This window comes from Garra rufa, chromosome 8 (assembly GCF_049309525.1).
Source record: "Garra rufa chromosome 8, GarRuf1.0, whole genome shotgun sequence".
Classification (NCBI taxonomy): domain Eukaryota; kingdom Metazoa; phylum Chordata; class Actinopteri; order Cypriniformes; family Cyprinidae; genus Garra; species Garra rufa.
Genome location: NC_133368.1, coordinates 49,513,009 through 49,526,001, shown reverse-complemented (window position 1 = coordinate 49,526,001; position 12,993 = coordinate 49,513,009). Strand labels below are relative to the sequence as shown.

General features: G+C 29.1%; 1 protein-coding gene across 2 annotated transcripts in view; it reads left to right on the top strand.

The window, feature by feature from the left end:
- The first annotated feature begins 4,522 nt into the window (after positions 1-4,522).
- The window catches only part of gpm6bb (glycoprotein M6Bb), a 56,651-nt gene continuing 48,180 nt past the window's right edge, over positions 4,523-12,993 (top strand). For both annotated transcript variants that reach the window (XM_073845338.1, XM_073845339.1), the window contains exon 1: positions 4,523-4,635. In XM_073845338.1, coding sequence (XP_073701439.1) covers positions 4,632-4,635 — 4 coding nt within the window. In that variant the 5' untranslated portion in view covers positions 4,523-4,631. The remainder of the gene's footprint in view (positions 4,636-12,993) is intronic.

Genomic DNA, 12,993 nt, shown 5'->3' with positions numbered 1-12,993 from the left:
TTTATTATTTTTTTATTTCAAATTTACTTTAGCTATTTTTTTCAGTTTTGTGATTATTAGTATTTACTTTTTTTATTTCATTTTTTATTTTTTAAATATGTATATACATATGTTTTATTCAGTTTAGTTACTTTTAGGTTTAAAAATATTTAGAATTTTTATTTTTATATTTTCTGTTGTCATTTTGTCAAGTTATAGTAATTTTGTTGTATATTTTTGACAAATGTATTCATTTTCGTAATACATCTATAGTGTTGATTTTAATTAAATTTTTTTGTTTGGTTATTTTCAGTTTTATATTTGCATTTTTGGCTGTGTTTTTAATTTTTATAATATGCCTATATGGGTTTTGTTATTTTTTATTTCACATTTGGTGTAGTTATTTTTTATTTTAGTGATTATTTTATTAATATTCAATTAATAGTTTTTTTTTTTTAATTCAAACTGTTTTATAAAATTTTTCATATGCATATACATTTTTTTGTTAGTTTCAGTATATTTAGTTTCAGTTTAGTTTCTTTTAAGATTATGATATTTATAAATATTGTGAATTAGTTTATTTCTATATTGTTTGTTTTCATTTTAATGTAAGTTTACGTTAGTTCATTCTTTTTTATTATGTCTATAAAGTTAATATTTGATTTCAGTTTTTAGTTGTTTTCAGTTATGTTTAGTTTCATGATTGTCCTTAATATTTTGAAGTAATGTTTATTTTTATATTTACCATATCAATTTATATTTTAATATATAGTTTTTTTTTTTTTTTTTCAATTTAGTTATTTTTGGTTTTATGTTATTTATAAATATTCTGAATTAGTTTTTATTATTTTTATATTTTCAGTTTTTATTTCAATTTTAGGTAAAGTTTTAGTAATTTTGTTTTTGTCAGATGTAATATTTTATTATTAATTCAAATAATTTTTTATTTTTTTGTTTTTAATATGTATATCATTTTTTTTTCTGTATAGATACTTTTAGTATGATATGTATAAATATTTTGAAATAGTTTTCATTTTTACATTTTCTGTTTTCATTTTAGGTAAAGTTTTAAAGGTCATCAACTCCAGCCAACGATGACGTCTTTATAAAGCCACTCGGTCACGGCCAAAAGAACCAAAAATGTTGACTTTCACTCACTTATTTTGATCCTTGACTCGAACTAACTGTGTTTTTAGATGCTAGAATTCTCCGAGGACGTTATCTGAGGGCAGTATTAGCACATAACAAATCAAATACTGTAAACATAGAGGCTCTTGACACTGATCTTGAGCTTTCCTGATGTCTTTGTCTGGGTTGTTTGTCTGGAGTCTGCTTACGGTGCGGTGAACAATCTGAAAAACTCTCATGGCTGTAAAAATGGAGAGTCTGTTCCTGAGAATCATGCCATGGACTCTTTCTCTGATTCTCCATTCACTAAAGGCATTTGGCATCTTCTGAAAGGACTTGCGATTCGGGATCTTCAGGCTCCTTGGATACCAAATGTCGCTTTGCAGGATCTTTCAGAAGGCCTTAAAGCTTCATTGGAGCAGTAATGCAGCAGGAATAGCGATTAGATTAGAGCTTGTTCTCTTATTCTCATCTACATCAAACCTTCAGCCAGACATCACAGACATCAACTACTGCTAATAATGGCTGACATTTCAACTTATCATTTACACTCCATGAACTGCTCATGTTGTGGACCGAATGCATTACAGACATAATATCATTATGCAATAATAATAATAATAATAATAATAATAATAATAATAATAATAATAATAATAATAATTAATAGCAATATCTATAAGAAGATCATAATAATAATTAACAATTGTTATTATTATAATTATTTTTGTTTTTTTTGTCTTATAAATTAAATGCATAACATGTATAATATCATAACTGATTAAATATATAAAATATCTGATGTAAAATAATAATAACAATAATAAAATAATAATAATAATAATAATAATAATAGCAATTATCTTATAATGATCTTATAGTCTTATAAATTATATACGTACCATGTATAAGAGATATATAATTTTTTATAAAAATATATAAAGTATAACAATAATAATAATAATAACAATTATTGTCATTATTATTATTTATTTATTTATTACTTTTTTCAACTAATAAATTAATCTTATAAATTATATCAATACCATGTATTTAGGACATAAAATCATAACTGATAAAATATATAAAATATCTGATGTAATAAAAATAAAGACAATAACTAATAACTAATAAAGCTAATAATAATAATAATAATAATAATAATAATAATAATATTGTTGTTATTATTATTATTATTATTATTATTTTTCATCTAATTAATTAGTCTTATAAATTATATACATACCATTTATTACAGACATACAGACAAAAAATATATATCTGATGTAATAAAAATAAAGACAATAACTAATAATAGTAATAATAATAATAATAATAATAGTAATAATTAATATTATTATTATTATTATTGTTGTTGTTGTTATTGTTATAATATTATTTTTCATTATATTGATTAGTCTCATAAATTATATACATACCATGTATTACAGACATAATATTATTAACAAAAAATATATAAAATATCTGATGTAATAAAAATAAAAACAATAATGCTAATAATACTTTATTATTGTTATTATTATTATTATTATTATTTTTCTTCATCATATTAATTAGTCTTAGAAAATTATATGCATACCATGTATTTTTTATTTACATTTTTTTCTTATAAATTATAAATTCTTATTATTATAACTGATAAAATATATAAAATATCTGATGTAATATAATAACAATAGCAATTATTATTTGTAGTATTAGCTTTAGTATTTTTATTATTATTTATTATTATTTATCATAACTAATAAAATATATAAAATATCTGATATAATACCAATAATAATAATAAACAATAAATAACAGCAATAATAAATAATAATAATAATAATAATAATAATAATTATGATTATTCTTGTTAATCAGACTTATAAATGATATGCATACCATGTATTATGGACATAACATCATAACTGATAAAATATATAACATATCTGATGTAATAATAATAGCTATTATTATTATTAGTAGTAGTATTTTTAGTATTTTTTATTATTATTATGACTTATAAAATATACAAAATATCTGATATAATAATAATAATAGCTATTTTTTATCTTATAAATTAGTCGTATAAATTATATGCATACCATATATATAAAACAATACATAATACAATAAATAAATAAATAAATAAATAAATACGTTTTTATTTTTCATTTCATGAATTATTCAGCTGAGGGTCAACATTTTAATTATATTTTTATTTTTATATTTTTTACACTAAATTAACTGGTTAACATGTAGTTACTTGTATTAGAGATTGTGTATGATACCAATAAAATATATAAAATATAAATATTAAACAATTTAATAAAATATTGTTATTATTATTATTATTCAGCTTATAAATTAGCCAATTTATGTTTGAGATTTGAATTTATATAATTCACACTAAATTATAGGTAAATAAAATATATAAAATATCTGATTTATTATTATTATTATTATTATTATTATTATTATTATTATTATTATATTTATCAATCAACCAACTATTGGTTAACATTTATTACTTTTTGTTTATAAATTTGACATATCTAAACTGCAAGTATTAGAAACATAATGTCATAGCTGACTAAATATACAAAATATCTGATATAATAATAATAATAATAGCTATTTTTTATCTTATAAATTAGTCTTATAAATTATATGCATACCATATATATAAAACAATACATAATACAATAAATAAATAAATAAATAAATAAAGTTTTTATTTTTCATTTCATGAATTATTCAGCTGAGGGTCAACATTTTAATTATATTTTTATTTGTATATTTTTACACTAAATTAACTGGTTAACATGTAGTTACTTGTATTAGAGATTGTATATGATACCAATAAAATATATAAAATATAAATATTAAACAATTTAATAAAATATTGTTATTATTATTATTCAGCTTATAAATTAGCCAACTTATGTTTGAGATTTGAATTTATATAATTCACACTAAATTATAGGTAAATAAAATATATAAAATATCTGATTTATTATTATTATTATTATTATTATTATTATTATTATTATTCTATTCATCAATCGACCAACTATTGGTTAACATTTATTACTTTTTGTTTATAAATTTGACATATCTAAACTGCAAGTATTAGAAACATAATGTCATAGCTGACTAAATATATAAAATATCTGATATAAAAATAAAATAATAATAAAGAAAATAATTAAATCTTGATAATATATAATAATGAATAACAAAGTATTATTATTACAACAGATCAAATGTATGTTTATTGCTACTCTTTTATTATAGCAGCCCTTTTATTATAGACTGTGGGGGCGTGGTTTCTGTCCGGCGGGGGGCGGGGCGCGGGTAATCCCTGCAGCTGACGTCACGTGCTCGTGCACCTACTGCACTCAGAGTTGGCGCGTTTGTGTGTCAGTCTGCGCTCCAGGAGTCAGCGTTCCGTTACCCGCTATTAAACGCTCAACAGTTGATGCGACTGCAGCAGCACAAGTGCTGGGACGCTTGAAAAAATGGGTAAGTCAACTTGAAAAACCATTTAATCAAATCCATTCACGCTGAAGTTTGAAAGTTTGATAGTTAAAGCGTTTTTTTACCTCAGACAGCGACGGTTTAACTTCCAGCAACGTTACCTCAGAACGGAGTGTGTGGGAAATATTCTGTCTTTCTTTGTTTCTCTGTAAAGTCTTTGTATTCCTTCGTGTCTGACACGATTGAAAGTGGTGAGCTTTAGTCCAGGTAGCTCTGAGAAGTGAGATTATGGATTAGACTAAAGAGATTTGACTTCTTATGTCAGCTGTGACCAACTGAGACGAGTCAAACTTCTAGTAAACAAGAGCAGACTAGTATTTGGAGCAATAGACTGCAGTTTAGCGTTTGTTGATGGCTGTAAAATCGATTCTGTTGGAAAATAGAGGGAAATTGAATTTTCCATTGTCTCATCTGTGGTTTAACTGAGTTTCAAGATGGTCTGCATTATTAGGATTGTTTGTTTTACATGAGCAAATCACTTTATGATAATAAAACCCCTGAGAATACCAGATAGGCATGGTTTTTTTGCTGTGCAAATTGGTTCTTAACTGGTTCAGGACAACAGAACCTGCTTTGTAAACACAAGATGTTTTCAAAAGTGTAGTTTAATTTATATTATATGATTTTGTTGGGGATTTTTTTTAAGGTTGAAATTTTGCATGTTGACGTCTATCTAGTTTAAAGAGTAATACTGAAGAGTTTGGTTGGTTGGACAAAATCAAGTATTTTGTCTTTCCTTTTAAATGTTAATACGTCTATTTATTTGGCAATGCACAGTTATATGATTAGTTGCGTTTAGTTTGCATTCATATTTGTTGTTTCCCCCTGTCTCTGACCCATCGCTTGTCATTGGACATCCAGAACCAGCATTGTTAACTATACAAAAAGTACTAAAATATATAGTTCCATTATATAATGTGGTTTTGTTGATAGCTTCTGAGGTTGAGGGCATTCGTTGGTTCTCTTCTACTTTTTTCTCTGGTGTTTGTCGGACAATTATGAAATTTGGCACACTTGCAGAGGTAGTCCTGAATAGTAATCTGACCAATTGTGGGGTCTCTAGGACCAACTCTTACCTGATGGGCTTCTACCAAGTCACTGATAAATGCATTGAATACTGAAAAGTTTGATTGGGTGTACAAACTTTGACAGTGGAAAGTGCTATGTCTTTCCTTTTAAATGTTAAAACGTCTATTTATTTTGCAAAGCACAGTTATATGACAAGTTGCGTTTAGTTTGCATTCAGATTTGTTGTTTCCACATGTAGTTCCGTTATATAATGTGGTTTGGTTGATAGCTTCTGAGGTTGAGGGCATTTATTGGTTTTCTTCTATTTTTTTTCTCTGGTGTTTGTTGGACAGTAATGAAATTTCACACACTTACAGAAGTGGTCCTGAATAGTAATCTGACCAATTTTGTGGTCTTTAGGACCAACTCTATGCAAACCTGTCCATGTTGAACTGTGTCTTCTTTGATAGGCTTCTACCCAAAGTCACAGATAAATTTGCACCAAAATACTGTGCTTTCAAATGTTAATATGTCTATTTATTTTACAATGCATGTCTAAATGATTAGTTGCTTTTAGTTTGCATTCACATTTGTTGTTCTTCACTGTCTCTGACCCATCACTTATCATTGGACATCCAGAACCAGCATTGTTAACTATACAAAAAGTACTAAAATATATAGTTCCATTATATAATGTGGTTTTGTTGATAGCTTCTGAGGTTGAGGGCATTCGTTGGTTTTCTTCTACTTTTTTCTCTGGTGTTTGTCGGACAATTATGAAATTTGGCACACTTACAGAAGTGGTCCTGAATAGTAATCTGACCAATTGTGGGGTCTCTAGGACCAACTCTTACCTGATGGGCTTCTACCAAGTCACAGATAAATGCATTGAATACTGAAAAGTTTGATTGGGTGTACAAACTTTGACAGTGGAAAGTGCTATGTCTTTCCTTTTAAATGTTAAAACGTCTATTTTTTTGCAAAGCACAGTTATATGACAAGTTGCGTTTAGTTTGCATTCAGATTTGTTGTTTCCACATGTAGTTCCGTTATATAATGTGGTTTGGTTGATAGCTTCTGAGGTTGAGAGCATTTATTGGTTTTCTTCTATTTTTTTTCTCTGGTGTTTGTTGGACAGTAATGCAATTTCACACACTTACAGAAGTGGTCCTGAATAGTAATCTGACCAATTTTGTGGTCTTTAGGACCAACTCTATGCAACCTGTCCATGTTGAACTGTGTCTTCTTTGATAGGCTTCTACCCAAAGTCACAGATAAACTTGCACCAAAATACTGTACTTTCAAATGTTAATATGTCTATTTATTTTACAATGCACGTCTAAATGATTAGTTGCGTTTAGTTTGCATTCATATTTGTTGTTTCCCCCTGTCTCTGACCCATCACTTATCATTGGACATCCAGAACCAGCATTGTTAACCATGCAAAAAGTATCAAAATATATAGTTATATAATGTGGATTTGTTGATAGCTTTTGAGGTTGAGGGTGTTCGTTTTCTTCCTCTTTATTCTCTGCCGTTTGTCAGACAATAATAAAACTTGGCACACTTAAAGATGTGGTCCTGAATAGTAACCTGCCCAATTTTGGGGTTTCTAGGACCAACTCTATACAACCTGTACATGTTGACCAATTTGATGGGAATTTGCACCAAAATACTTAAGAGTTTTGTATTGCATGTACAAACTTTGACAAAAGTGAAAAGTGCTTTGTCTTTCCTTTCTAATGTTAATACGTATTTATTTAAAAATGCATTTGCATTCAGATTTGTTGTCCCTTCGCTGTCTCTGACCCATTATTTATCATTGGACATCTGTTAGTTTTCTTCTTTTTTTTTTTCCCTCTGGTGTTTGTAAGAAAATAATGAAATTTGGCACACTTAGAGAGGTGATCCTGAATAGTAATCTGACCAATTGTGGGGTCTCTAGGACCAACTCTACTTGTCCATAAGTTTGATTGCATGTACAAACTTTGACAAAAGTTACGTTATTATATATTGTAGTTTTGTAAATGAATACATTTTTGAGGTTGAGTGGCTTTCAATAGTTTTCTTCTTCATTTTTTTTTTTATCTGGTGTTTGTAGGACAATAATGAAATTTGGCACACTTACAGAGGTGAATAATAATCTGACCAATTTTGTGGTCTTTAGGACCAACTCTATACAACCTGTCCATGTTGAAATGTGTCTTATTTGATAAGCTTCTCCCAAGTCACAGATGAATGGACCAAAATACTGAAAAGTTGGATTGAATGCACAACATTTGACATCAACAACAAAAGATATGAAAAGGATTTTTTGTTTCAAGGTTTCTGCAAGTCATAAAAACGTCTTTATCTTTAAACATATCTTAAATCAGAGCAGAAACTCTTAAATTTATAAAGTCATTGCATTAAATGTTGCATTGCATCAGTGTCTTTCATGTTTTCTAATATCTAAACATTCTCAAATCAAGAAACATAACTGTATGATTCGACAAGTTTCTGTTTTGTGTGCTTTGTCTTTCTTTTTTCAAATGCCTATTTATTTTGCAATGCACAATTAGTTGCATTCAGTTTGCATTCAGATATGCTGTCTCTGAGCCTTCATTCACCAACAGTTGTGCTTAATCTCAGTGTAAAGTCTTGTAGAATGTGTCCTGCAGATGTTTGCATAGATGTGGAGGTTGTGAGCGAGCAGAATAGTCTGTATTGTGTCGGCTCTCTGGGTTTCCACTCTGAAGCGGGCTGAAGAGAAGAGAGAGGCGCCACTTCCATGGATGTTTACCACTATTTAAAAGCTCCCGACTGAATTATGAGCTTTGGGACACTAAGAAGGGCTGTAGGCCAGATGGGCGAGCACCGAGACAAGGATAAATGCTCACGTTCAGACCTCAGGAATCTGCCTCATCACTTGGTTATCCGATTAACCTGTTTTTAGTTTCAGCACAATGACTATAACATTTAATATGAACTTAGAACAACATTTCAGCCAAAACCGCAACTTGTGTCCAATTTAGTCACATTAATGTTGCTTGCTTTCTTTGGAACACAACATAAAAGCCCCACAGAGAAAGCAACAACATACTATGGAAGCTTATGTCTGCCACGGAATAGAAAATTAACATTTTTAGCTAATAATTGTAACTTTTTCACCCTGATGAGAATTGCATCCATTTGTTCATAAGTTGCAATTTTGACACAAACTTGAGAAATGCTTGATTTGAAAAAGTCTAAATTGCATTTTTTAAAATATTTTTATTCTGTGGCAAATAAGCTGATTTGGAACGAAACTGCTTTACATGCTCACGGTGGTGTCTTACATGCCAACATCTTGTTTTTGTTCATGCTTTGAAGTACAAAAGCATTTCCTCATTAAGTCGACGTTGTTTCATCCTTTGTTTTTTTACGGCATGAACTCAAGCTCATGTTCCACAGACGCCAGTTCTCCAGAAAGGTTCGGAGCAGATGAAAACAGAACCGGCTTGATTCAGGCCGCCGCAGCTGACAGTGTGAGAACGCGTGAGAGCGTTGGTTTGTTCTCTCTCACAGCGCCGGCTTTGTGTGTCTAGTTCATCGGCCGTGTCTTTGTGTGACTCCAGAGACTGTTAACGTGAAGTAGGTCCAGTGAGTTGGGACATCCTGAGGAGAATAAAGCCTGTGAATGAGGGGCCTCCTCAATGAAGTGAGTCCTGCAACGCAGCTGCATGTCATCCATAGTTAGACAAACTCACAAGCCGCACTGTTACTCCAAATGTTTGGTTCTTTGGATATTTTACAGATTTGTGAATGGCTGCTTTTGTGTTATACAGAACATGAGCATTTTTGCTATACTTTGATTCAAGTGGTAAATTGTCTTTTATGTCGCATGGAGAATAACAACATACTATGGAGGTTTATTTCAGCTGTGGAATAGAAAAACAAAAAAGGTAATTGTGACTTTTTATCTCACAGTTCACACTGAATTGACGCTGTTTTGAGAAAAGTCGCAAGATGTTAGTTCGCAATTGTGAGATATAAAGATAAAAAGATAAGAGATATGAAGATGTAAACTCACAATTGTGAATTTATAACATGAAATTCTGAGGGAAAAATTTAGAATTGGTAGATGTAAACGCACAATTATCAATTTATAACTTGCAACTCAGTTGTATGAAAAAAATCTGAATTGTCAACTATAAACATGTAAACTAAATATTTAAAGAGATATAAAGATGTAAACTCAAATGTAAGTTTATAACTTGAAATTTAGAGGAAAAAAGTCAGAATTGTGACTTCCTTTGTCACAATTCCACCACTGAGTAAAAAAAAAATAATTAACTTTTTACACAGTTCTTTTTTTCCTTGCAATTGCAAGTTTACATGAACTTGTTTTCAGAATTGTAATATAAACTCACAATTAATCATTGAGTTAAGTCCCTCTAGCATTCATTACTTTTCTTTTTCTTATTATTTTTTCTCCACTGTTTGTAGGGCAATGATGAAACTTGGCACACTGATAGAGGAGGTCCTAAATTGAAATCTGACCAACATTGGGGTCTCTAGGATCAACTCTCTAGCGCCACCACTTTTTACACTATTCCGACCTTTTTTCGTCCAATTGCAAGTTCACTTGACTTGTTATATGAACTGGAAATTGTGAGAAAAGAAGTCAGAATTGCGGGATATAAAGTCAAATTTATGTCTTACAATTCTGACTTTTTCTCCCAATTTCAAGTTTATATCTTGCAATTTTACCTTTATTTCTCAGAATTGTGACTTTATATCACCCATTTCTGACTTTGTAACTCACAATTGCGAGTTTGTATCATGCATATCTGAGAAAAAATGCCCGAATTGATAAAAAAAAAGTCAGAATTGCAAAAAAAAAAAAAAAAAATGACAGAATTGTGAGATAAAAATTCACTTTTTAAATTTTTTATTTAGATTCAGAAATGGGCTTCCATACTTGTTCTTTTTAATTGATTCATTACATGAACCAATTGTGTATAAAGTGTATAGTTTTGCATGTTTATCTGATTTGAGTTCGGGGCCAAGTACCTCCAGCATTCGTTGGTTTTCTTTTTCTTCTTATTTTTTCTCCACTGTTTGTAGGGCAATGATGAAATTTGGCACACGGATAGAGGAGGTCCTAAATAGTAACCTGACCAACTTTGGGATCTCTAGGATCAACTCTATAGTGCCACCACCAGTTTAAATATTCAGTTTTCTTCAACTAATCAATTAATATATTTGAATTTCATGCATTTTTTTCATTTTGGACTGCATTGTGACTTCTATTTATTTGTTTGATTTCTTTAAACATTTGAAAGCATAAAAGCATTTTAAAATACCACTGTGTATAAAATGTGTTCTGTAAATTGCTTACAGTGAGTTAGAACTGATCCCAACAAGTTACAAACTGAATTATAACCTCAATTCTTTCTCTAGCTTTTTTTTTTCCTCCTCTTGCGAACAGTCATTTTTTAACCATTACATAATGGACTCCTGGAAAGATTTAGTCACTCTTAAGCATTTACATTCTCCCAATTGTGGCTTTATATCACACATTTCTAACTTTGTTACTCACAATTGTGAGTTTGTATTATGCAAGTCTATGAAAAAATGGCCGAATTGCTAAATAAAAAAGACATAATTGCAAGAAAAAAGTCAGAATTGTCAAATAAAAAGTCACCTTTTTAATTTTTTTTATTCAGATGCAGAAAATGGGCTTCAATACTTGTTCTTTTTGATTGATTCATTAAATGAACCAATTGTGTATAAAGTGTATAGTTTTGCATCTTTATCTGATTTGAGTAAGGGGCCAAGTCCATCCAGCATTCATTGGTTTTCTTCTTATTTTTTTCTTCGCTGTTTGTAGGACAATGATGAAATTTGGCACACTGATAGAGGAGGTCCTAAATTGTAATTTGTCCAATTTTGGGGCCTCTAGGATCAACTCTATAGCGCCACCACCAGTTCAAATATTGCGTTTTCTTCAACTAATCATTGAATATATTTACATTTATGCATTTTTTTTTCATTTTGGACTGCATTGTGACTTCTATTTAATTGTTTGATTTCATTAAACGTTTTTATGATTACATGATTGCATGAAAGCATTTTAAATTACCACTGTGTATAAAATGTGTAATGTAAACTGCTTACAGTGAGTTAGAACTGATCCTAACAAGTCACAAACTAAACTATAGCCTCAGTTCTTTCTCTAGCTGTTTTCCTTCGGTCATTTTTTTTAAACCACGACATAATGGACTCCTGGAAAGATTTAGTCACTTTTAAGCGTTTACATTCTGCCAGCGCTGCCTCAGTGTTTACAACATCCTGAACAGCACGAGCATCACATTGGCTTGTAATGAAATGTTTTGATTTGATTCACACGAGAGTTTATATATTTAAAATCTCTGGGTGTGGTTGCATTTGTGGTGTAAGACTTGGTGGTTGTTTCATAGTTTGTCAAGTTTTGGAGGAAAATAGGTCATCATCTTTTTGTCAGAAGTAATTTCTGCTGCTCCTCTCTGGAAACATATCAGTGTGGTTTTCCTAAAGTCAACACTAAATCCAAATGTACCCTATTTTTTCCCTAACTCATGTCTCTTGTCTTATTGTGTGTAATGATTCATTAATGCATGTTGTTCCAAAGAAAAATGTTGTAATCTTTTAGCAAAATGTTTCACTTTTGAAATGACTAGAAATGACTTTTCAGATGCATAACCCCACCTTTTTTAAATAAATTCCTGATGGATACTATTAAGTTTTTTTTTCTTGTTAAATATTCAGTTTGACTTAGAAATGGATCACATTATTAAAGTTAAATTGGTTGCAAATGGCATTTCATGTCGAGTCAATTCATGAGCATTTTACCATTTCTTTTAAGAAAAACTATCATTATATACAAACAGAAACTTACAGGTCTTCACAGTAACCCGTCAAAATAAAAGTTTGGTTTTACTTAATGTAGTAATAATACCGCTAATCATTAAAAAAAATATTACTAAAACATTTAAAAATATAAATTTACCAGAGTTATTTAAAAAATATTTATTTAAAAAAAATAAAAAATTAAATAATAATACTTAATTATTTTTATAAAACCAATTAATTAGAGATGTTTTTTATTTTTACAATTTAATTAAACCATTAAAATGGTATACAGAAAATTAATGGAAAACAGAATTTGGTAAAAAAAAAAAAAAACAGATTTTGAGAAAACAAATCTTAAACTTTTAATAAATTGCTGTTAAATTGTGTTTCATGATTTTAATTAATTAGACATGCTTTTTGATTTATATTTTTTTTATTTAACCAATAAAACAGAGTCTATAAAAAATAAAAACAGAAAAA